Raw genomic sequence first — 26,324 nt, 5'->3', positions numbered from 1 at the left:
AATATTGGAGTGATCATGTGGCTTACCTCACTTTTTTGCCTTCATTCAGGAATCACAGTCTGTGCTGATTTTTGAACAATAAGTATCTAAGGACATTTGCTTTCTGTATTCCATTTTCTCGTTGTTTGTGTCAGGAGAGTAAATCTAGTACTAGTTACTCCATTGTCACCATAAACAGAAACCTAGTGATAAAATATTATTATGATTATCATTATTATTGGCTTATCTGATCTTAAAGATGATTTAATTAAATCAGTCAATTTGTTCATTCATATTCAAAATTTAAAAACCATACTGGGTTTAGGTTAATTTTATCAGAGAGTAATGCTTATCATTTTTATTCCTTGACCATGTTACCCTAACTTACATGTTCAGTATAAATGACAGCATTTTATTGTTCAATTCTTGGCATTTGGATTCCTCTAGTTCTTAAATGGAAACTTCAGAAGCAAATCTACCTTTTTGAGGTTTGGGCCCAATTGCCACTGATAAGACCTGACTTTCTATATTAAGAAAAAAAAAAACTCCTGTAGGATGGATGGCAAAAAGGCACTAGGAAATACAGATATTTGATAAGAGTTACTGTGTTTCATGACTTAATTGTAAATTAATCAAGACCATGAGAAAAATTTCATTGAAAATACACATAGATTTCAAAATTATAGGAACATATGTTTGAGAAAGAGTGTTTAAGGATTGCTAAACCCCAGACTTGGTTAGGGGGAACAAAATGTAGTTTGAGAGAATTAGCAGTCCCAGCATACTAACAGACCTCCTTTCTAGACATGACCAAAATAAGCCTGAAGTAATATGGTGATCAGTGTGCAGGAGGCCTGAGTGAAGAAAAAGCTCTCTTCTAGTCTACTGGCAAGCAGACCACTTCATTTTTATTTTTACTTTGTATTCTTTTCATAATCCATTAATAGATCACTCTAATTTTTTAGGAAAAGACCAGTTGGATTATTTGACTTGTTTATACTATCATGTCAAAAAACAGGCTTTGGTGTTGGTCTCAGTTTCTCATCTGCAGAGTGTAGATGATCATATTTGAACACTAGAGTTCCTTAACTCCAGGTATTTGCCTGATTGCTCTGGCTAGGACTTCCAGCACCATGTTGAATAGAAGTGGTGACAGTAGGTAACTTTTTCTGGTTTCAGTTCTAAGTGGGAATGCTTTCAATTTTTCTCGTTCAGTACAATGCTGACTGTTGTATATGGCTTTCATAATTTTGAAGTATCTTCTATCTATGCCTATTTTGTTAGGAGTTCTTATCATAAAGTGGTGCTGAATTTCATCAAAAGCTTTTTTGCATCTGTTGAGACGATGATCTGGTCTTTGTTTTTGCTTCTATTTATGTGGTGAATCACATTTATAGATGTATTGATCAGGCAAAAAAAGGAAATCAAGAGTATCCAAATGGGGAACAAGAGGGTCAAACTATCTCTCTTTGCTGATGATATGATCTTATACCTAGAAAACCCCAAAGATTCTACCAAGAAACTCCTGGAATTGATAAATAAATTCAGCAGAGTCTCAGGTTACAAAATCAATGTGCACAAATCAGTAGCATTCCTATACACCAACAACAATCAAGCTGAGAATCAAATCAAAGACTCAATACCTTTCACAAAAGCCACAAAGAAAATAAAATACCTAGGAATATATTTAACCAAGGAGATGAAAGACCTCCACAAGGAGAACTACAAAACACTGAGGAAGGAAGTCGCAAAGGAAGTAAACAAATGGAAAAACATATCATGCTCTTGGATAGGCAGAATCAACATTGTTAAAATGTCTATACTACCAAAAGTGATTTACACATTCAATGCAATCCCCATTAAAATACCAATCTGCAGATCTAGAAAAAATAATTCTATGCTAAATATGGATCCAGAAGACACCCCATATAGAAAAGCAACCTTAAGTAAAAAGAACAAATCAGGAGGCATCACTTTACCAGACTTCAAGCTATACTACAAGGCCATAGTAACCAAAACAGCATGGTACTGGCACAAAAACAGAGACATAGACCAATGGATCAGAACAGAGAACCCAGATATAAAACCATCCTCATATTTCCATCTGATCTTTGACAATGCAGACAAAAACATACACTGGGGAAAAGAATCCCTAGTCAATAAATGGTGCTGGGAAAAATTGGATAGCCACATGTAGAAGACTGAAACAGGATCCACACATATCACCACTCACAAAAAATAACTCACGATGGATAACAGACTTAAACTTAAGGCACGAACCTATAAGAATTCTAGAAGAAAATGTTGGAAAAACTTTTATAGCTGTTGGCCTAGGTAAGAAATTTATTGCCGAAAGGCAATCACAGCAACAACAAAAATAAACAAATGGGACCTGATTAAATTAAAAAGATTTTGTCCAGCTGAGGAAACAATCAATAGAGCAAATAGACAACCTACAGAATGGGAGAAAATGTTTGCATGCTATACATCCGACAAAGGGCTAATAGCAAGAATTTACCAAGAACTCAAGAAAATAGGTCACAAAACATCAATCAACCCTATTAAAAAATGGGCAAAAGACATGAACAGAAACTTTTCAAAAGAAGATAGACTAATGGCCAATAAACATAAGAAAAAATGCTTTGTCTCTAAATATCAGGGAAATGCAAATCAAAACCACAATTAAATATCACCTAACACCAGTGAGAATGGCTTTTATCAAAAAGTCTCACAACAAAAAATGCTGGTGTGGATGTGGAGAGAAAGAAACACTTAAACACTGTTGGTGGGACTGCAACTAGTATAATCTCTATGGAAAGTAGTATGGAGATGCCTTAAAGAACTAAAAATAGACCTACCATTTGATCTAGCAATCCGACTAGTGGGTATTTATCCAAAGGAAAAAAAGACATTTTATCAAAAAGACACTTGCAGTACAATGTTTATTGCAGCACAATTCACAGTCGCAAAGATGTGGAATCAAACCAAGTGCCCATCAGTACCTGAGTGGATCAATAAAATGTGGTTTATGTATACCATGGAGTACTACTCAGCCACAAAAAAAAATTGTGAACTAATGCCTTTTGTAACAACCTGGATGGAACCAGAGACCATTCTTCTAAGTGAAGTATTGCAAGAATGGAAAATCAAACACCACTTGTACTCACCATTAAATTGGTACAAATCTATCAACATTATGTGCATGTATGGAAATAACATTCATCGGAAATCAAGCAGGTGGGAGAGGGGAGGAAGGGGTGGTTAAATACACACCTAATGGGTACGATGCACACTATCTGGGTGATGGGCATACTTATAACTTTGACTCAAACTGTACAAAAGCAATTCATGTAACCCAAATATTTGTACCCCCGTATTCTGAAATTTAAAAAAAAATACATTTTAATCTTCAAAGATAAAAATTTTTAAAAATTAAAAAACAAACTAAAGTGACATTGCATCTTTTGTTTCTAGGATAAGTTCTACATCAACAGGAAAGATAGGGATATCTTTTTTTCCCCTGGCTTATGATGTCCTGAGATGGTGTTTCCCAGGAACGTATCTGCTTGTGTTCAGGAATGTTCTAACAGTAATCATGCAGCCAAGGAGATGGAAGAACACAATGGTGAACCTGGCATTGCTCCTGTTGTGGCCAGCCTCTATTGTGTAGTGTCAATGGGTGGTAGAAGCCCATGTCACTGTGATTAACTGTCCTTAGGGAAGTCTCTCTACACAAAGCCACTATTTTGAGAGGCTTACAATTCAACCATAAAATCTGAGTATAGCATTTAAAGTTGTTGGGAAATACGACAATATTATATGGTTTTTATCCCCCAATTTTTGAATCATTTTAGTTTGGAAAGTTCCTTTTGAATTTTTAAACTTGAGACATATAGCAAAACACAAAAACATGATAAAAATATAAAAATCACTGTACTTATTGCATGACTTCTTGAGTTTATAATTTCCTCTAAAGATGAGTTCTAAAATTTTTACACACCTTTTTATCATTCTCTCAGTGACCCAGTTAAAAACAAAGGCTTTCATAAACCTTATGATAGCTATGTGATATTCACCATAGAGGTATTATATATAAAAAGCTATTTGCAAACTAAGACATAGCTATGCAAATATAAAGCTCTATTATTGGTAAGTAAAAATGAGCAAGCCAAGTAAGGAAGCAAACATAGACTTCAGGATGTTGCTTGAGAAATCTGGAAAATCTGCTTTGTAAGATTCTATTTCATGTCGGAAGGTCCCACACATTTGAAAGGTGCCCCCTCAACTTTAAAAATCCTATGAAAAATATGACACTTAAAATATTGCTCATTTTAGTTACTATATTGTAAAGTTACCAAGTGTTACCTGTTCTAGAAAATGCATGACTTTGACTTTTTTTTTCTTTTTGGAGTATTAAACATCTTGCATTAAAAGATACAAACCTTGCTACTCTTCATATGGCTACCGATAATATTAAAGTTATTATCTAATATCTTATATGGTGTCATTTTCTATGAAAAAAATGGGCTAGAATTTAATAAGAATACTGTCTCATCCACTACAGCCTGTGTTTCTGTAATGTGAATTAGCTCCTATGTGATTGGTAAATGGAGAATGATGTCATTGTAAGACAAAATCTTATTGATTCATAGCCATTTTACCTAGGTGGCCAAAGTTTGGCACCACTAAGGAAGCAATAGGTGAAAATAAAGTCCACCATCCCAGTAGAGAGCAGTAGCCTACAGAGAAGCACTTTTCAGCACATGAGAATTGTTCATTTAAAACTCTTCGTTTGGGCTCTAGTTCTGCCCTGTAAGTGCTTCCTGCCTGGTTCCCTCCAGTCCTGAGCATTTTGCATTTGTTTCCATTCCTCAGCTGCCTCAATGCTTCTTTATTCCTCCTGCCTTCAAGTTATCAGCTCCTTTAAAAAAAATGATAAAGTACTTTAAGGTTTTAATCATAAATTTAACATGTCACTTTTACTGTGCTACTGTTTTATGAGTGTTATCATTTTTGATCAATGCTCTGGTTACGAAGTTCCTAAGAGTTGGAATTGTCTGTCCTGACCCTATCTTTCCCATAAGCTCTGTTGTTTTTAGTGTCAAATTTTACACAAAGTGAGGTTTCTCACTGATAGGTATCACACCATAGCAGAAATGCCTGCAGTTGTACTTGTTTCAAGCTAACAGTTGTTTTTGTAGTATGGACGTTACAAAATGCTGCTAAAAAAAAAATATGGCATTTACATTGTGCCCCATCCTCTGTGAATACCTAGAATGTGTATTTACCATCATTGCTGGTGCCTTTGATTTTTTTCTGTGATAAATACTGTCTATATACTCTTTCCACTGCAGACATGGAGGGCAACTGGAGATTTCATTTACTTCACAATTAACAAAGTGTGTGTGTTTGGGAGAGGGTCTTCCTGGTTGTCATTCTTGGGGGCCCAGTATTTCCAGTTAAGTTGCTCTACAGATTTCTTTGTGGTTCAATGGTTTGTTAGATCCCTGCAGATGCTCTCTTGAAGACATCTGTTGAGTGAAGTAATGGCTTCATTGCAGACTCTTGAGTTTTCATTAGCTTTCCTCTGAGGGTTTTTTATGTCTTCTTTTGTGGGGAGGATGGAAGCCCATTCATCTATTTTGGAGGGTTTCAAGTTCTTTGGCTCCCCATTTCCCCTGCTGAGACTCTCCTCGAAGGGCCATTCTGGCCATTGCGGACCCTTCTGGTTCTCCACATCTATGACTTGCCAAATGGTCTTCAGACAAGGCCCCCATTGCTCCCAGGTGGCTGCAAAGCTAGGTGATGGGGGGCTGAAAGAAAGGATCCACGCCTTCCTCTGCTGTACCCCCGTTGGTAGTTCTCCTCCTGCATCCCTTTCCTCCCCTAACCTTCTCGGCACAATGTCTCCTTATATGGCCCTGAGTTGGCTCCAAGTTCATAAACTCAGAGGAATTCCATGACATGCATAAATTATGAAACATTTTTGCAAATTAACTTTTAATTAAAACCAGCAGCTTAGAGTATCCAACTGGAAGCAGTCACTATGTTGAAAAGTGACACTGGTGGGGTGGGAGTTCAGGAGAAGGTCTGAGTGGGTTTGCATCCTGTTTGGATATTTCCAAAATGAATGCTACAGAAAAGAGCTTCCTTCTCTATCAAACCCTCCTTAATCTTCACTGCTGCCATTGACTAATCTCTTCATGCCATTATCCCCTGGACTGCCATGGGGATTGATATGGTTTTCAAGCAGGAAATGCAAATGCATCATGGTGGTAGTTTTATCTGGACTTTGCCAAGTTTCCATTTGGTTCCACCAATCCATGTTCTCACAGAGAACTGGCAGGACCTCCAGCTTCCCCGCATTGCCAGAACTCTGATTCAGATCACTTTTCGGCAGGATGACCACCCAAAGTAAGGCTGAAGAATGACAATTTTAATTGGAACCTTATTTTTCAGATACAGTGCAGAGTTCAAGCCTGATGAGAAATGACTTCTTACTGTGAGAATTTTCAGAACATTATAAGAAGTAAAATGTCTGGGGCTTTTTCCCCGCCGATCCTCCTTAGCTTATGTAATGTGAGACTTGTTCTGGTCTGCCCATTAATAATCCACATTTTCCAGCATCCCAAAAAATGTCTGCCATCAAGTGCATAATTTATGCAGGCTTGTCTGTCATCTAGGCAGGGTTCTACTGCTAGAGCAAAAGCCCCAGGTCTTTTCATCCTAAGCTAGGTTTGAAAAATCTGCCCTTTAGTTATCAGTCCACGTCTTTGCTACTAAACAACCTGGTGCTGCTAGTATGTGTTGGGCAGTGGGGTGTTCTCTGTAGACCCATAGTGGAGCTCGCCACTTGGCCATTCAGGAATTTTGAAGTTTAATATTCTGTCTTTAATTCATTTGGCCCATGGGAAAAGCTCATGCAGATAATCAGTATTTTAAAAGTACTGGAAGATTTTTTTAAGATGATAACACATAGTGTGAGCGCAGGGGAGGGAGGTAGAATGGAATGTAGGAAAGAGAGAATCTTGGTCAGAGTGTAAATTGGGACAGTTTTCCTTGAGAGTATTGGGACTGAAATATGCAATACTCTTTGACCAATAATTCAACTTCTTGAAAAGCTGAGAGTTTATGTAACAATTGGACTACAAGGATGTCTATTATAGTGTCATTCATGTTGGTGACAAGGCAAAAACAGCCTAGATAGCTAATAATAAGCAATTAATAAGTAATTTATTGCATATTCAAATAACTTAAATACTATGCAGTCATTTAGCATGATGTTGAGATCAATAATGGATATTAGCATCATAGGGAGCATTAAATGTCTTTTTTTGTCTATCTTTCACATCTAATTTTCTGTAACGAACAAGCATTGCCTCTGTGTTTTTTTTTTAAAGAAGCACTTTTAACTGGGTGTAGTGGTTCATGCCTGTAATCCTAGCACTTTGGGAGGCCGAGGTGGGAGGATTGCTTGAGGTTAGGAGTTCAAGACTAGCCTGAGCAAGAGTGAGACCCCATGTCTACCAAAAATAATTAGCCAAGCATGGTGGCATGTGCCTGTAGTGCCAGCTACTTGGGAGGCTGAGGCAGGAGGATCACTTGAGCCCAGAAGTTTGAGGTTGCAGTGAGCTATGATGATGCCACTGCACTCTAGTCTGGGCAACGGAGACTCTGTCTCAAAAAATTTTTTTAAATTAAAAATAAAGGAACACTTTTAAAAGTATATGTTGCAAACAATGGTCTTTCTGCTCATCTTTTTTTGCTTTTAAATATACTGTTAAGAAAAAGAAATTCATATTCCATCTGTATCCTAAACTAGATATTGATAAATCAGTATTAAGTTATATATAGTCTGGCAACATAATTCCCAAATTCAAAAAAAGCGAGAAAATTTGGAATAAAGAGATACAATTCTCCCCATGAGTCTTTCCAACAGAGTTTAAAGGACTTATAGCTATACAGCAAAAATTGGACTGGGGACTTGAATAATTTTAAAGTAGAAAAGTCAGCTATATTTGTTTTCTTGCATTGACCCTGTTTTTATTCTTATCTTCCCCTCTGCAGGGTTGTCTGTACCACTGCTCCCACTCTTTCTTCCTCTTCCTCCTTAATCACCACCACTGTGGCAAGGAGTTAGGTCAAGCCGTGATACTGGGGAAGGTCACCTCAATTAGTAGTTGTAGAGTAAGCAGCAAGGTGCCCACATTTATGGAGCTAGAGAAGGAATAGGGAGTAGAGGAAGTAGTAGACTGACACTCAAGGGAAAGCCAGGGGAGGAGGAGATTCCAAGGAGAAGGATTTTCAAGGAGGAAGAGAAAGAGATTTTAAGAAAGGTGTTCAAAGAGATACTCTTTTGTCTCATGATTTATCCAGTATTACCATAGACCAGAATAGCTTCTAGACTTTGGAGAAATATGATGCTCCATGTGTTTGTAAGGAAATTTCGTGCATAGCATTGGAAATCCTTTGAGGAAATTACTCCTGAGTATTTTTGAAGCAGCACAAACAGTTATGGAAATATTTTGATGAATCCCTTGATTTGTGGAAGTAAAATCTAGTCATGGTCTGCCATGGTATGTACCTAGCTACGGCCAGCTGCAAGTTTCTATGGGAATAAGAAGAAAAACTCAGTTCACTTAGGATACCCCAAAGGCTTGTGCTAATATGGAAGCTACCAGAAGCTAAGTCCCATGGATGGATGTGGGGCTCTAATAACACCATCAGTGCTGAGCTCTGTCCATCTCACTGCCCTGCCTTCCACGGTATTGGCTTCACTCTCAGGCCCATTTGATGGTCTGTCCCTGGCGGTGTACCTGCTCAGATTCTAGGTAGGTGAGGAAAGGGAACAGGAGATAGAGGGGAGAGTGGTGTGATTTAAAAGTCCTGATTAAACTAGGTCAGGTCACGTGTCCACCTTAAGCCAATTGCTGTGGCCAAGGGAACATGATGAGTTGATTGCCTTAGGTCTGGGCACTGTCTACATCGTGGGGCTTGACCTCTGGCCCAGAGCATGGGGACACTAAGAAAGAAAGAGGTCGGACATTGAGAGCCAAGAGACAGGTGTCCACTGTAAGAATCACATTCTACCTAAGGCACCTTACTCAGGCCTTACCACTTCATCACATAACCCACCATGAGGAAGCGATGGCCCAGCAGGAGGGTTCTGATCCCAGGTCTGTGGGATCATCTGTGGACCATGACACAGTTGGCTATTACTGTAGCCTCTCACATACCATCAAGTTGGAGTCAACCCTGAAAATTCTGGAGGTTACAAGGTGAAAAGGTAAAAACAGCAGCCATTATGGGATACTTTTGTAGGAACTCAGTATGTATTAACTCATTTAATACATTTGTCCCATGAAGTAGTGTTATTACCACAATCTTAGAGATGAGAAATCTAGAGCTTGGAAAGGATATGTTATTGCCCGGGTTCTCATGGCCACTGAGTGGTAGAGGTAGGATTTGAAACCTAGCCTCCCAAACTCTAAGGTTCTCTTTCCTTCCTTTGTTGCTTCTTGCTTTGTTCTTTTTTTTCCTTCCTTATTTTCTTCTTCTCTCCTTTCTTTTTCTTTTCTTTCTTCCTTCCTTTCTTTCCTTTCTTCTCTTTCTTTGTTTCTCTCTCTCTTTTCCTTTTTTCCCCCTCCTTCCCTCCTTCTCCCTCTCTCTAACAGATATTCACTGAATTTTTACCAAGGGCCAGCCACAGCTCTAGTTCCTAGTGATTCAACAATGAATAAGATAGATATCGCCCTCGGGTGGATCTTGAGTTCTTATATGAAAAAGTAATTTAAAAACAAATAATTAAGCAGGAAGATGACTGAATGCAATCAATGCTAGGTGGGAAGAAATAAGATGATGTCATTGAAAGATACCTGAGAAAAACTCCTGCCAGAGGAGGTGACTTCAGAGCTGAGATATGACAGATGGGTAGGGGTCAGTGAGGTGAGTTGGGGGTCAGGGAATTTACCTGGAGTGGGGGCAAAGCATGGCCAATCAGAGGAAGGAGCTGCACAAAGGCTTTGAGGCAGGCAAGGCTTGAGCTGCAGGCTGGCAAAGTACCTGGCTTATACTTATACTTCTGGATCATTCTGGAGGCACCATAGAGAAAGGACTGGAGGGGACACCAGATGAGCAGCAATGGTGGCTTGGTATGGGGTGCAGAAGTGGATGGACGTAGGATAGAACCTGCACCACCAAGTCTTAGCTCATCGGAGACCTGCCTCTCCTTGGCATAATTTTGGCGTCTGAGCCAATTAACAGAACTTTCTCTGTTATACAGAAGAGCAGGCATCTTTATCCACGTTGCTCGATGAATAAGAATGGAGGATTACATGCAAGCATCTATAAGGAAAAATAAATGAACACAAGGAGCAGGGTGGGATTTATCATCATTCATAAGGCCGAGGCAAAGGGCCAGTCATACAAATGGAATAAACATGTAGGCCAGGCTTTTTTTGTTCTATACAGTTGGCAGGAAAATACTTTGTTTCCCATTTGGTCTTTACGTATTTCATGGTGAAATGTGTTGTTTTGATCAATAGATCTTTAATTGGAGTTCTGTGTTTGAAAGAGTCCACTCAACCCTGGAAGTTCACGGAGTTAGAGAGATGGATGTGCCCTCAGCAGCCCCCAGGGCTCTGTGTGAAACTCAGAGAGACAGAAACGAGGTACATGAGGAGAGTGAAAACAAAAACACTCCCATCCCCTCAGGGCAGGAACTGTCCCTTTCTGAAACACCTTTATCATTATAGCCTCAGGGACACAGAGCTGGCTGGGAGCTCCTTCCTTGCTCCTTTGGCTGGCTGGCGGAATGCCCTGTGCCTGGATTTGGAGACTCCAGCTCTGCACTGCCTGTACTCACGCCTTGAGTGACCTCGTCCACATGCTGACAGTGGCCAAGCTCAGGCCCCCTCCCTGAATGCAAGCTTTGTACATCCAGCTGCCCACCCTACACCTCTGCCTGCAAGTCTAAGAGACATCTTCAACTTTCATCAGTTTTAGACAAAACTGAACTCGAGGTATTTTCCCTCAGCTATGCTTCTCTTATAGTCTTCCAGTAAATAGCAGCTCCACTTTTGCATTCATCCAGGCCAGAAGCTGGGGGTGCATCCTTGACCTCTGCTCTCATATCATCATGCAGTCCGTTCTCGTCTCCATTCTCAGCTCCATGTCGGGTCAGACCACGGCCTGACACTTCCGCCACCAGGACCTAGTCTCTTTTTCCGTCACCTCTCAGCTAGATCATTCAGTAGCCTCCTCACTGGCCTCCTTTCTCCAGTCTTGTCTTTGTTACTGTCTGGCTATGTAGTTTCATCATCTGCAAAATTGGGGTAATAATGGACCTTATCTAATAAGGTTGCTGTGAGCTTTCATTAAGTTATTATAGGTAAAGCACTTAGAATGGTAAATAGCATGTCTTTAGCTATTATAATCATCTGTCCTGTCCTCAACATCCTTGATTTTCATCCTCAAGGTAACCTCATAGGCCAGAATGGCTGCTAGAGCTCTAGCCATCATATCTACCTTTCTGGAAGCAAGATGGAGAAAGTCCTTTTAAGGACACCATCTGGAAAAGCCACATCAACACATCTTATTTAACACAACTGAATTTACTTAGCCATCCTTATATTTAAATAGGGTCTTTTAGCTGAGCATGGCTAAAAATTGGGCTTCTGTTACCCAAAGGAAAAGCAATACGATGGTTACTACAATTGGCAGTAACTAAGCTATGAATAGGAGGCATGTGGTACTGTGAGTGGCAGAGATGAAAGCATGTGACACAAGAGGTTAAGCTAGGTATCTCAGAGACGTGACGACTAACCAGAGAAATAGGTGCTTGCTAGGCAAGGAGGAGGGAGCTAGGAAGACTTCCAGGATGAGAGGGGAGCAGGTGTAAATGTCTGTGACAGAAGAGGGCATGGTAAATATTCATGCTACACTGGATCTTGTGTCACATGTTGGGAATTGTGGTGTGCTGGATTCTCTGTCCTCCAACCAGCCTCTTCTATAAGGAGTGGTGCTAAGATTTCTCAGTCCCCTGTTCTCTTGTGAGTGGTGCCCAGACAAAATGGCCTGTGAGGCCCCTAGATCCTTGGGGAGGTTGGGTTGGTGTTGGTACTGCTTGGGAGCATGACAGGCAGCACTGTGCGCCCAGTGGTTGGAGCAGAGAGGGGGCCCCAGAGAGCCTTGGCTCCATGGTCACCCAGCATCAGTGTCTCCTCGCTGGGTGACTGTGGCAAGGTACTTAGCCATTCTAAATACTGTGTATGTCCTCACCTGTAAACCAAGAATGATACCAATATCTAACATCTAATCCAGAGATTCACTGTGAAGACAAAAAGAGCTAAAACTAGTAACGCATTTAGCCAACGACCTGGTTTATAGAGACTGTTCAATAAACAGTAACTATTTCTGCTATTGCTGTCACCTTCATATTTGTCACTTTCCTCTCCTTCCTTCTCTTCTGAATGACACATTCTCCTGTCTTTCCATGTTCCAATGTGAAGTATCACATGACATATATCTTGCACTCACCTTTTCCCTAGGAATGTGTAAGCCCAACTATTTTCTTTCTTTACTTTTCCTTTAGAAAAATGACTGGAGGATGTATACAGTTGTACACAGAATCCTTACAGTCTGGTATGTGGTCCTGGAAGGAATCCAGTCTGCCTGTCGGACTCATGCAGTTAAGTGAGGAAATGGACCCAGAGAGGTGGAACCTGGTGAACGATGCCTGACCAGGTGGCTTTGGAGAAGAAAGGGTGTCCCCTGTGTGGAGACAAAGAGAAGTCACCTCACCTCCAGTCTCCTGATAACAGGAATCCCCAGGCTGGTTTTATGTGTATCCATGGATCAGTGAGACAATCGTGCATGTACAGAAGTCAATATCAGGCATATGGGAATCCTAGAGTTTCTGTCGGTTCTTCTAGGAGGAATATCAGCTTGGGATGGCAACATGGTGTTGAGTGTGTAGATTCAAGGCAGTTACTGCAATTATCTGTCCCTGGCATCAACCCTGGGTATACCCTAGTAATAAGGTACTTTATTTAACAAGGAGAGCACCAGTCACAGGCAAGAGAATTTCAGACACACATACAGGGAAAATACCTTCACTACCCTCATGGAGTTTCTGACCTAGCAAGGGAGAGAGGCATTAAACAAATAAATTACATGGTAATTGGAGAGGTGCCCAGAACTGCAGAAAAAAAAAAAAAGTGCAGTAACACCTTTAGAGATTATCATGTCCAGGGATATATTTTGCCATTTATTATTTCTTAGTCCACAGCACATGTTGCTAATTGATTCTAATATCCTTTCCAATGAAACGCAGACATAATTGCAGAATACTTCTGAACATGGCCCTTCAGACAGACATTACTAATCAATCAGAGTTGGCTCTCATGGCAAAAACCTATCAGCCATCCAAGATCTGGCCCATTCCCCAGCCCTCCCTCCATCATTCATTCTTACAGACACACACACTGGCCAAGGGCTGGAAGGCCCATGTCAAGACTCCAGCCAGAGTCCAAAGGGGACCCAATGTCTGGCTGGTCCGGCTGCCAGTTCAGAGCTCTGCACAGCATTCGTGAACGTCTCTGGGGCCAACTCCCAAGCAGTAGCATCTGTGGCTGCAGATGATCTGATCTAAATTTGTCATGTTCTGTTTTGAGACTCCTTCCCAGAGGTCCAACCTGTTTAGGGCATTGCAAGCTATAATTTACATTATTTAAAAGCTCCGATAGGAAAGCTGCTCTTTGTTCTCATGAGTTGTTTCTTGAGGAAAATATATGTTTTGCGGGGAGGTTGAGGGCAGGCTTAAGCTGAAGACATCACCACAAAGGCCTAGTCTCTCATTTTCCTCTCCAGAATTTCTTCTCATGTGCTTCAATGGATGAGTCAAAAAGAGGTGTTTCCTGCTCACCCGAGATAAAACTTTAAGAAAGAAAGAGAGAAAAGGGCTCTCTCCTGTCAAAGAGGCCTATAAAGTCCAACTGCTTGTGCAGGACTTGGCTTTGGCATTGACTCTGCAGTTCACACGGCCCCCCGTGCTCTCACGTGACATGAGCTATGATTCAACACAAGTGCTTTCCTAAGAAAACATACATTTTTCATTCCACTGTGTTCGTGAATCCAAGGTTTCTTTTCCGTGGTGTGAAAAGATGTTTAATATTTCAGAAACGTTAAGTGATTCCTCATCTTAGGCTCAATTTCTCACCTCTTGGTGTATTTTTTTCTGAAGCCTTGAGAGGCACTGGGAGGAACTCGTGAATTTCCTTTTTCAATAGTTGCGGCTACAACTAGTAGGAAGGAATCATTGAAACATGCTTGTGTTCCTGTCTTAAGTTGGGAGGCCTGTTTGGGGTAAAGGTGTTGGGAATTGAGTGTCGGAGGGGCCGGGCTCTGCTTTCCCCGACATTGTCAGGGCCATCTTGGAGATGTCTCTGAGAATCCAGACATCCTGTGTGCTTGGCTTTACTCCTTCTGCCCTTCGCTGGGCTGCACCCACAGGGGAAAGGGCTTAGGGCAGATTTAAGAGAGCCCTTGTCGCAGTGCATAGGAAGAGAGAACATTCTTTCCAGTGTAAAAAGAATGGAAAAGGCAGATGATTCAAATGGAGACCTTGGGATTGAGTTCTTTTGCATCTTCTAGTACTTCTGATGTTAGAAGCTCTAGAGAGACAGAAAGTCTGCAGTCACTATTCCCAAGTGTTTGTGGTCTTTATTTATGTGTGGATTGAGTTGAATCTGTACATTCTAAAATCAGGCAGCACAGTACTACAATTTATTATCTATTGGACATCATATAATTACTTAACCTCTAAGTTCCATTTTATTTTTCATCTGTAAAATGGGGATACCTAGCATTGGGAGGATGTGATTTAATGGGAGAATGACAGCAATGGACTTAACACGGTGCCTGGTGACAAGTTCACACTCGATAAATGTTAGTCTCTGTGACAAGAAGTCAGTCTTGGGAATGATGTAATTCTTAGATTGGGAATTTAATACATGGATCATGTTAATTCCATTCCAGATTAGAGAAAGGCTTTTCAAAACCCTGCCTGCTATAATGGCAGTCATAATACTGTGGCATTAAACCGCAGCCTAAGAGTCTCAACGTAAAAAAATAGACAAATATGTCTCGCAAGTGTTCATCTTTTTCCACATGCCTGTTCATTTCAGTTCCTTGCCTGTGCCGTTGGGAAAGCTGTTATGTCTTATTTTATGGATTGACTGACTGCCTTTTCATTGTTCTTAGAATATCAGCTTTACTTTGAATGCACATATCCTTGTGCATACTTCCTTAACCACCAATAAAGGGAACAGTTAATGTGCTACAAAGCAAGAAAAATTGACTTTAAAAACACAGCATTTTTCTAACCGTCTTACCTTTGTGCACAGGAGGGTTTCTCAATTTTGGCACTGTTGACAGATGGGCTGGATAGCTCTTTGTTGAGGGGCTGTCCTGTGCATTGTAGGATGTTTCGTAGCATCCCTGGCCTCTGCCCACAAGAAGCCAGCAGCTCTCTTTTGCTTCCCTTGTCCCCGCGCCCCGCCCCAGTGTCCAAGGTGGCCCTTCTCCAGTGGAGAACTACTGACCTACAGGGAGAAGGAGCTGGGCCGTGGAATTGTGCTCTTTGGACCACAGGACGGAAGAACCTCAGGTCCAGCTTTGCAAGAGTTTACCAAACTGCTTGGGACACTCCAAAACACATGCTGGAAGCTCGTAGATTATGTGTGGATACCACAAATGGAGATAGTAGGTTGAATAATCAGCACTATAGCTTTATTTTGAAAAATGACTTGGCTTTAGTTTTATTTCACTCTTTTCCTCCTCTTCTTGGTTTTTCCATTTGCCAATGGCAACAAAATGAGGTTTTACACTTAATCTTAACTTATTATATAATGACTGATTTTTTTTTCTTTTGTTTTGTTTTTCCCCTTGTTTTTCAGCTCCCTCAGGCACAAAAGGTAAACTCTTCTCTGTCACATTCCAGTCATCCCCAGAACTCACGAGTCGTGCATGTCTCCATGGTGTTGTGCATCTGGCACCATTCATGACCAGTGAAATGGTTTTCCCCTTACAGCTTCAGGAGCCTGGAGCTGGGCAGGAAAAGAAAGGCCAGCAGACTCAACTGTCCACTGCCCCTCTGCTGAGTTAGCCCCACCAAAGAGCCCTATTGTGACCAGTGGTTGGGGGGTTGGAAATCTATCCCCAGCCATTGTCCTGAGCATTCCCAAATATTACATAATAGGTCAAGAGTAAGTTGGGCACATTCCTTCAAACATAGCATCCCAGGCCTTCACTGGGATAATTTCCTAGGGAGATAAGTAATGTGAGTAATTAGTAAGGTCCAGTGACTGAGTTTAAATTCTGGACTCCTAAGCCAAATTGCTGAGCCCCACCCCCTTGGTTTCATTAATTGCAAAATGAGCAGCCCCTTTGCTTGTCTCATTGTCCATGTCACCCAGAGAGCATTAGAACAGAGTTCTTGCCAGTAGCCAGACCCTTTCACTGGTCCTCATTGTCTGAGATGATCTGGTTCCACCATCTAGAATGTTCCCTGTCTAGAAAGACTCCATATGGTTGCAGTGATGGCTTTGCTGTGTCATCCCCATGGCATGTCATTGTATCCAAAGGATATTTATGGCAGAAAACATGTCACTCCATGCTTGCTGTATTGTTCCTGTGTATTTCATAAAAATAAGCAAGACTTCTGGAAGACACAGCAATTTCTGGGGGCCAGATGTGGGTTTTGTTTCAAGAGTCAAGGTAGGAAGCCACCCTGAAATTTCAACAATGTCTGCTAACCTCTCCAGTTTGGAGCAGAGACAACCTTCTCATAGAGAGAGATAGCACAACTGCTCTGCAAAAGACAGTCTGTTCAGACCATATGGACAACCAGAGGCCTAGAAATCATTACACAATTACTCAAATATATTTGAGGTATTTAAACAAGGCAAGACGTGCTAGTGTGTGACTTGGCTTATGGTAATGTTTGATTACACTTCAATGCCATCACAAAAGGACTGAACACTTCATTAAAAGTTAACGTATTCAAGGCTAGCAACAGCTTCCAGGATAAATATATGGTCAGGATTCCAGATTGTTTGGAAGGCTCCATGTCTTTGATAAGACATTCTTTCTTAATTGCCTATATTTGAAATTTTTTTTTGTAGAGACTTAAATTGTGTGCCTAAAAATGGACTGGCCTTAACTTACTGACATTTATTCATCAAATTTCCACTGATCCATACACAAAACTATTCCTGTTGTTTGTAGAAGATACCTCACGAATTGGAGGTGCCATCAGATGTGGAATTTTAAAATGAAGTTCAAAACAAACCAACACAGAATATAATAGGAACAAATGTCACTGGGATGCATGATTCTTCAATAGCGCTTACTTCATTGTACTCATTTCTTCTGTCATCGTGTATTGACTCACATCACAGGCCCTGCAAAGTGGAGCACACTGTTGTGATCACATGAAGTCCAGAGTCAAGGAAGATGTCCCAGCTCATTTCCTAATTCTTTCCGTGTCTCCAAATGATGTCAGACTGCCCAAGGGACTGACTTGCCCTGTATCCCTATGTAATAAGGGATAGCTCTTGCCGCCTTCTCCTTTAATGCTTGCAAATTGTCTTTTTTCCCTGTTAAAACAGAGAAAGGTGGTTACCTGAAAAAAAATATTAAGATACCTGTCTGAAATGATTTTAGGACTCTTTGAGGTAGTTTCTGGGCAATTCAGCTCGTCGGAGAAGGAGTGTGAGTATAAACCTCAGGTATCGAGGCTGGAGGGTGAGGAGAGTTGAGAGGTGCATGGCAGATGGAAGGCATCCTTCCCCAGGGGCTGCAGCTCTCCGTCTGGTGATATATTGGTATCACTGCTCCTCACTCTCCTTCCCTCCCCTTCCCTAGTAGCAGTGACACTTGCAGAGGCCTTTGCGAGAAGGACAAAATTCTTACAAGCATCAGTTTCCCTCAAATATAGTCTTGTTGCTTGACCAGCAAAGTAATGGTGGGTTCCAGTCTGGCTTTCATCCATTTGTGACCATGAGCTAGTTAGTTACTCAGCCTCTCTAAGCCTAAGGGTTCTGATTTATGTAAGGAGAATGAGTAACTCTCCTGTTTTGTTATGAGAGTTTTTTCTCTTACATGCGCCTAGCCCAGAGTCTGACGTATGCCGGAGACTCCCAAAATGCAGAGCTCCTGTTATGGTTTGGCTTGGCCCCTGATGCTTCAGAGCAGATCAGGAGAACAGTTGGGTGGGAGGTGGTGGTCTAGGACCTCTGCACAGAGTTTTGGGGTTCTGGCTCAAGCCTGGTGAGTAGTCAGGAGATGGCAGAAGAGCCCAGCAGGTATGGGGTGCTCCTCCCATTTCACTGGAAACTCTGTGCATTCACAGGGCACCTTCTACCTGTGGTCAGAAAGAAATGGAGATTGGGCTTGAAGACTCAACAAAGCCAAGAGTTTCAGGGACTATGGTTTTGAGAGCTTTCTTCCCAATGCCTTTGACATTGTCCACAGATTCCACCCATCTGTGGACATGATTATAATGAGCTCCTTCCAAACCCCTGAGTCTGTTGTTCTGGGGCTAAACGGAGGCCTCCCCAGCCACTCCATCTCTGGACTACTTTTCACATGAGGTCATGAGCACATACATGGGACCATATGGTGTCTGCATTTGTGCCGTGTTTTTGTTGGAATCTGCCTTTGTATCATCTGCAACTGTTTTCTCTATAAATATTTTAAATAGTTATGTCTCTGTAAACATGCTCATTTTAATCTCTTGGCTGATCTACAACTAAAAATGTCTTGTTTGTGTGTCCCTCTTATATGTAGCGATCATTAACGATTGTTGCCTATAAATAATAGTTTTCAGTGATCATTAATGATTGTTGTCTATAAATAATAGTTTTCATGATTCTAATATTTTGAGGGTCTTCCACAATTTCTCTTCTAGCCTTGGATGATTATTTTCTAGAACAATAGTTCGCAAAAAGTTTATTTTTCTGTGATTCTTAAACACCTCCAAGATAATTCCCAGACTCTATAAATTTCAACCCTTAATATAAAATTGGAGTGGCCTTAACTAGGGACGCACTGGACAAGTGCTAAATGTTTTCACCAAATATGGAGGCAGTGTCCTGAAGTCTTGGCTAAAAACATGTAGCAATACAGGTGTGACACCTTCAAGCCATCACAAATTCATCCTTTTTGGTGAAAATTGAGCCAGTTTCTCCAGTGAATTGATTGTTCTTAGAGGCCTATGTGTAAGAAAGGTTTGCCTTTTTACCCTTATGTGGTGATTCTTGACTTCTACAAAATGTCAGAGAGATCCTATTTTATAATAATAACATAGCAGAAATACCCAAAGTCATTTATAAATATATGTTTAACAGTCATATTATTGAGCAAAATAGTCCATTTTTCTGGCTGCATTTTTATTCAAGTAGATTCTGTCTATAAGAACTAAATACCAGTTGTTTACTGCAGGGTTAATTCAATCAATGTGGATTTAATCAGTGTCAAGTGGGCCTTGAAGATTGAAAGTCAGAAATACTCTTCAAGGAATCCCAAATGTGGTGGTGTACGTGGGTTACCTTGTGCAGACGCTGGTACCCTCTCCCTTCATCTTCTGCTGCATTCACACAACTTTGGAATTTGCCAAAGACCATTTCTTGAAGGTTTTGTAGGTGCTCTATGTCTCGCCTGGCACTGTATTAGTTAATATCAGCCTGAGAATTCTGAGTAGGCATAAGCATTTTTCTCAAAACCATAGTTAAAGCAAACCACATCTCTAATCCTGTTTGGAACAGCAATTGATGCATTCAGGACTGCACAGTATGGCAAAATGATCCCTGTTTAATAGCCCAACCACGTGTTTTGTTTCCTGTCAGGAATAGCTTAACTTGCCTTCTTGAACAAACACAGCAGGGTTCAAGATCTGTTGTTCTATGCCTGCTGTGATATTCTGTGCTGCTTAACTTGTATGAGGACTCAGGAGTGCATAAATTAGCTTCTTAAATGGAGGTCGATTTTTGTCTTTCTTTCAGAATGGAACTGTTTATTAATTCCCCCCCCCCAGTGGAAATGGCATCCTCAGTCTACTTGCATTTTCTTTGTCTCCTTGTTTATATTATATTTGGGGAGAATAAATGGAAGCATTCATTTATCTAAAGTTTCTTTTCCCTTCTTTCTTTCTCCCCCTCACTCCCCTTTGTCTTATTCTTTAGGTACAAACTTGTATAAGTAGAATTTGGCCCAGCTCTTATCTCAGTGTAATCAGATTTCAGCAATTGCGAGGCATCATTTATCATTCTTTACCTCATTTAGCTTCTATACTTTGAACTGTGAATTAACTGTCATTGAAAATAGAAAATTGAAAGTTTGCAAAGCTGCTGTCTTCTTAGAATTGCAGGTCTAGTGATTTGAGTGTGTTATTACAGTTATATAACCAGCTAAATCGATGCAAATGAAGTGCAAAACTGAGAGGTGATAACTATTTACATTTGGTTCTGGTTTATGACTCATTTGCTTTTACCTTTGCTTTGCATGTAAACTATTATGTCTTGTTTTGATAACCCTGTTTTACTCCTTATTATTTACTATTTTATAATAACACGTATAGGTACCTCTTATATACATGCCCAAGCTGGGGCTGTTAAGATTGGTACACTCACAGTCTGAAAGATGACAGCAGCGTGGTGGGCTACAGTTTAAATTATGAGATCTATTTTGTGAGTAAGGCCAGGGAAGTAGAAACTAGAGCAAGTCTATTTGCTTCAGCTCTTCCCGTGGCCAGCGTAAGGGACTCAGGAAGTCTGAGTGATGGCGTGTTGCTCAACCATAACGATGGCTGCATAACCAGGTATTTCATCCTCTGCCATAGTTCTGCATGAGTGTGTCTGTGGCAGCCCAGGCAGACTGTTCTGCTGCTGAGGAAGGAGGTGAACTTTGCAAATTTCATACCCATGTGAGTCTTACCTGACCCCTTTTCCATGGCCCTGTCCAGTGCTGCCTTTGAGACCATAAATAAATGAATGCAAGACCCTCAAGTTCAAAACACATGGCTTCCTGATGGCAGGATGACCGGCAGGGCAGCACACAGGCGCTCCAGCTACAGCCCTGTGCAGGCCAATGGGGGACCGTGGAGCTATGTTTGGAGGAAGGATGGTATTTGCATTTCTTACTGAAAAGAAATGATTTGTTAATTTTAGACAACCTCATAGTATGTGTCTACTTGTATGTATGGGAAAATATTCAGGACTTACTCCATCTTCATATTTATTTGAACATTTAAAGAATTCATATACTGTTTTTATACTTTCGGTACCATTTTTCATGATTAAAAAAAGCAAAGTAAAAACAAGAGATTCAATTTAATTATGAAATTTTTTTAAAACCTATTTTTAGCTTTTACATAGTTATGCATAAAAATTGGTAAAAGCCTTTAAGAAAACATCACCAGTACATATCAAGAACTTTCCTACTTACATTCTTTGTCCCAATAACCCTCTTTTGCAGAATCTATTGTATATTGGTCAGTGCCTTGCAATTCTATTTACAATGAGGAAAAGAAGAGCCAAAGTCCCCAAGAAATAGGAAAGGGGTTGAAAAAGTCCTGAACTTCCAAAAGATAGACTATTTGATAGCCATTAGGTTTAAAATCAGAATGTAGCATTTTGTGTACATTATGCTCCTATTGTGTGTGTGTGTGTGTGTGTGTGTGTGTGTGTGTATGTGTGTGTAAACCAACATGTATAAAACAAAGACAGACATGTTTATTAGTGGCTATTTCCTAGTTGCAGGAGAGCAAGTATTATTTCATTTTCCTAATACATTTTTGAACATTTCAAATACTGTATGATGAGCATATATTATTATTTTTGTAAGTAAATAATTATATTCATAATAACGAACTACTTGTATTACTTACAAATATATTAAATGGAATAGACTAACACGGGTTAACCTAACAATTGCTTGTTGAGCCCAACTCTCACCAGAAATAAACAAACAAAAAAGTGGGAAACCCAAACTTAGGTGTGAAAATATACATACAATTGCATTGATTCTTGGTACACACAGCTATAGTCAGAAGGATGATGATTTATAAATGGTGGGTTGTCTTGCGTGGGACAAGTCTAACAGTGCCTTTGTTTATCAGAAATGTTTATTTCCTGCCAGAAAGAGAGGTCATGTTTGATCTTCAGTCAAAGGCCCAGTCCATGCCAGATGCTCAGAGCAACATTGATGGGAGCCTGGAAAATCCATTAAAATGGCAGGTGTGTGGTTAAGCTGTGGGCTCACCTACCCGACGTGAGCTCAGTTGGTAGGTGTTGCCTTTCCCACTCGCACCTCCAGTTGGAGGGAAGGACTACCTCAGCTTAAAATTGGGAGAGATGAAGGTAGGTGAGGATGGCATTTGCCCAATTTGCTATTTGGAGAGTGTTGTACGGAGCAGTGTGACCTCTGGTGTCGTGCTCATCGTGGTGGAAGGGAGGCATTCCATGCTCACAGCAGAGGCAGGAGAGCACAGTCGGTCCCAAGACCAACTTCAGAGTCGGCTGGAGGTGGTGTGGAGGCCCTGCCCGCCAGTTCTCACTTGGCACCTTGGGCCTGGGACTTTATCCCCCTGAGCCTTGGTTTCCTCATTGTCATAATGGGGTGCAAACACCTCCCTTACGGGGTCTTCCTGAGAAGCACATGCACAGCACTTGCTCAGGGCCCATCCCCCCCAAGTGCTTGATTAGAAGTGGTGTCGGCCATGGCCGGGGCAGTAATGTTAATATTACAAATAATCCTAGTAAATTATACCTTGTTTAATACAGATAAATTTCATTAAGTAAAAGCAGAAATGGTTTTGAAACACTGATATAATCTGGTGTTCTTAAACAAATAGGCAAGAGAACTTTATTATTAAGCTGAAAACAAAGAATTAATTTTAAAATCCCCATCTCAATGCTTTCTAGTCCCAGACTTAATTTTTAGTGTCTCAAAAATTCAAAGTTTTCTTTCAGAATTTCTCATTTAAGGTATGTGAATGTTTTCTATTTAAATAAAACAAAATTATAAAATATGACTTTCTTGATATGCTAAAGCAATACAAACTCGACTTATAACATTGCTAAAATGAAACTGTCTTTTCTTTTGAAAGGCAAAGAAACATCCAAATAAAAACAATGGAATTTTAAAAATTATTTTCATATCAGTTGTTCTTACATCCCTAAATAAATACAAACACCCTTTTTCCTTCTATATAGAAATGGAGGTAGAAGACTGAGAAATGTTATTTCATAAAGCCCATTGAATTGGAATATCATGGCATTAATGTCAATATCACCCGTGTGAAGTCCGGGGTAGTTTTGAAGGGGACATCTCAGGACACCCAATGTTCTGCTTTTCTTGCTTCTAGATGCAATCCTGTAGATCATATTTATATTGACTCAAAGGCAATCTTGAACTGAAAGAGTTGACTTTGCCATTTGGGGTCTCTTCTGTGTTTCTTAATAGATTTAGAACGCCTGTATCCATCATTTGACACACTAGATATGTTTTCTGAAAAAACGGTATATCAATCTACATGTTATGCTCAAGGCCATGGAAGAGTTGTCATTTAAAGGACACCTGCATGGAATACTTTTATGAAATACAGAATTAGGCAACCTCAAATGGGTGGACTTGAGTCAGATGCATTTATTTTTCTGATTGCATTAGAGAGAGAACACACAGTAAAGAACACCATTCCAACGTGGAAGCTAATCAAAATCAGTACAATTCAGTGAATGATTTGAAAACCAAATCTATGTCAAAATATAAATGTAAGTCAAGTCTATATCACATCAACGTCAAGTTACCGTCAGTGGTTTTAATCTGACTTTGCTGGTTCTCAGAGAAGGAGATTTCCTGTGCGGAAGATACAAGAACTGAAGCAGTGGCTCTGCATGGGCTGCCAGATATCTCATGCCAAAGGAGTCAACTGAAATGACCCTCCAGAGTAAACTGGAGCAGTTGTGCAATTGTGTATAGCAGTGCTACCAAGAAGTTCAAAAACAGAAAGTTAGATGTTTATCCCCTCGAATTAACTAGAAGGATTTTGGAAAACCCAACCAAGTTTCATGAGGTACAAAAATGTCAGGCAAGGGCTAATGCCATGGTATGGATTTTCTTTTTCCAGAAATGACTCACGAAATTGAACCACTTGCTGAATCATGAGCCCTGTGTTCTTGGATTTTACCCATCTGTATTTGCCCAGGCCTGGAACACATTAGATGATTTGCAGGCTGGATACTTCTGAAGCATCTGTCCCTTCTTCCCTGGCTCCCTTCCTCCATACCAACTTCCTTCCCAGCATGTTCCTTCCCGACCTCCTTTAATATTTGTAATTATTATTAATTATAATTAACTACCCCCTACTGCTTTCTAAAGCATATTGTTTAACTGTTAAGGTCATGATATCCTATCATGGGATAAAGAAGAACTATCTTTCTATTTTGTTTATACAATTCAGATGGAGAGAGGGATGAAGTTCAAACTTAGTAAAATAGTGAGTGGATTACAAAGAAGCATAAGACCTTTTCTCCCCTGGCCTGGAATGGTCTTTATGAGATTAATGGCACTTGTCAGATGTGCCAGGCACTGTGCTAGGTGCTATATGTCTACAGTTCTACTTAACCCTTCCAAGAACTCTAAGTGTTATTCCGATTTTAAGGATGATTTGCTTGGTTGGCTCTTCGGCTGCCCTTTAAGCTCCTGAAGGCAAAACAAGGCAGTTGTCTTTGTACCCCAAAACAGGAGACTGCGGGCCGAGTGATTGGTACACAGTCTCTGGCATCAGGTGGGCCAAGGCTCAAATCTCCACTCTGCTGCCTTCTGTGACCTGCAGCAAGGTACTTGACCTCTTTATCTTTACTTCCTTCACTTGTGAAATGTGCACAGCCACTTTGCAAGGTCTGTGTCAGGGTTAAAATTAAGGCTCCATAGATACAAAACATTAAGGCAATGTTTGGTCAAAATGGCAAGCCATGTCGGGCAGTGGATGTGGATAGGTGGGTATATGGATGGATAGTTGGAAGGGTGGATGGATCGATCAAAGTGACTCAACAAGTTTGAGTAAGCTGCTCTAGGATGTTATTTCATGTCTTTTTGCTTCTGTAACTCCTACTTTTTCTCTTCCCTGTGCTGCTAAGCAAGCCACGATGTACAACTAAACTGCTAAAAAAAAAAAAAAAAAAAAAGTCTTTTCCTTTTTCACTATGACATCAGCTGGACATCGTGAACCGTCTGCCCCAGCAGCAGCATGTGGGCACCAGCCTCCCAGCGTGTCCCTTACACGCTCAGTCTAACCACACTGATGCCGGCACAACACGCGAAGTTGCTCAGTGAGGGAGCTGCAAGCAGGCAGAGGCAGCGCAATGTAAAAGAGGGAGAACTAGCCCCATAGTCTTATCTCCATGCTGGTACCAATTCTCTGTGACTCCCTTCCTCGCTGGGCCTCATTTATAAAATAAGTAAAAGGATGCTGTTGGAATAAATTCATTCAAGAGTTGTTTGCTGAGCACTTCTTGTGTACCAGGCTGTATGCTAAATGCTATGGATGAAAAGAGGGATTATTCCCGGCTTCTGCCCTTAGAGTTCACGGGCTCTACACAATTCCCAGCATTTCTTCCTGCCACAGTGTTCAGTGACTTTGTTGCATTAACAGTTTGCACAAATTTGGTCCTAGATGGTATCTTTGGTTGTAGAGTAAATATGATTATCTTTGTAGTGAAGTTTGGAAACATCTGGTTCTCATTTCCACTTAGTTAGGGAAGGTTTTATGGAGGAAGCAGCATTTCAGGGGGTCTTTAAACAAGGGGAAGGTTTTGTCCCAGGGCCCCGAAGCTCCGACAGTTGGCTGTGTTTTCAGGCATCTATTTGGGAGGTGTCTAAACCACGTTTGTGAAAATACGAACATTCGCCCACAATGGGGGGTCAGTTATATGTCATGGCTCATCATAAATATTAACCAGACTCCAATACCTCATGATAATTCTCATTCTTATTATTACTGGGCATTCTTGAAATAAGCAGGTTGTACCCTAATAAACAAAGCAGTTTCCAAGACAACTTTCAGATATGTTAATCAGCAATATTCTCTTGCCCATGGTTTTATGTTTGTGTTCCTGGTCAAAAGCAGCATCTTCCCTCTAGCTAGATGTTTGCTCATAAAACATATTCCCTGCTTAATGACGTAGTATCACTGGGGGAAAAAAAAGGAAAGAACATCAAATTTTCCTGAACAATAACAGTTTTATTAGAAGAAAGCAGTTTTTATATTCTCATATAACTGTTCC

General features: G+C 40.6%; 1 protein-coding gene across 1 annotated transcript in view; it reads left to right on the top strand.

Moving 5' to 3' along the window:
- The window catches only part of CACNA2D3 (calcium voltage-gated channel auxiliary subunit alpha2delta 3), an 806,837-nt gene that overhangs the window by 563,034 nt on the left and 217,479 nt on the right, over window positions 1-26,324 (top strand). Inside the window, exon 14 of the mRNA XM_045529969.1 lies at window positions 15,936-15,953. Within this exon, the coding sequence (XP_045385925.1) occupies window positions 15,936-15,953 (18 nt within the window). The remainder of the gene's footprint in view (window positions 1-15,935; window positions 15,954-26,324) is intronic.

This window comes from Lemur catta, chromosome 18 (assembly GCF_020740605.2).
Source record: "Lemur catta isolate mLemCat1 chromosome 18, mLemCat1.pri, whole genome shotgun sequence".
NCBI lineage: Eukaryota > Metazoa > Chordata > Mammalia > Primates > Lemuridae > Lemur > Lemur catta.
The sequence above is the reverse complement of the archived record's forward strand: the minus strand, read 5'-3'. Positions and strand labels throughout refer to the sequence as shown.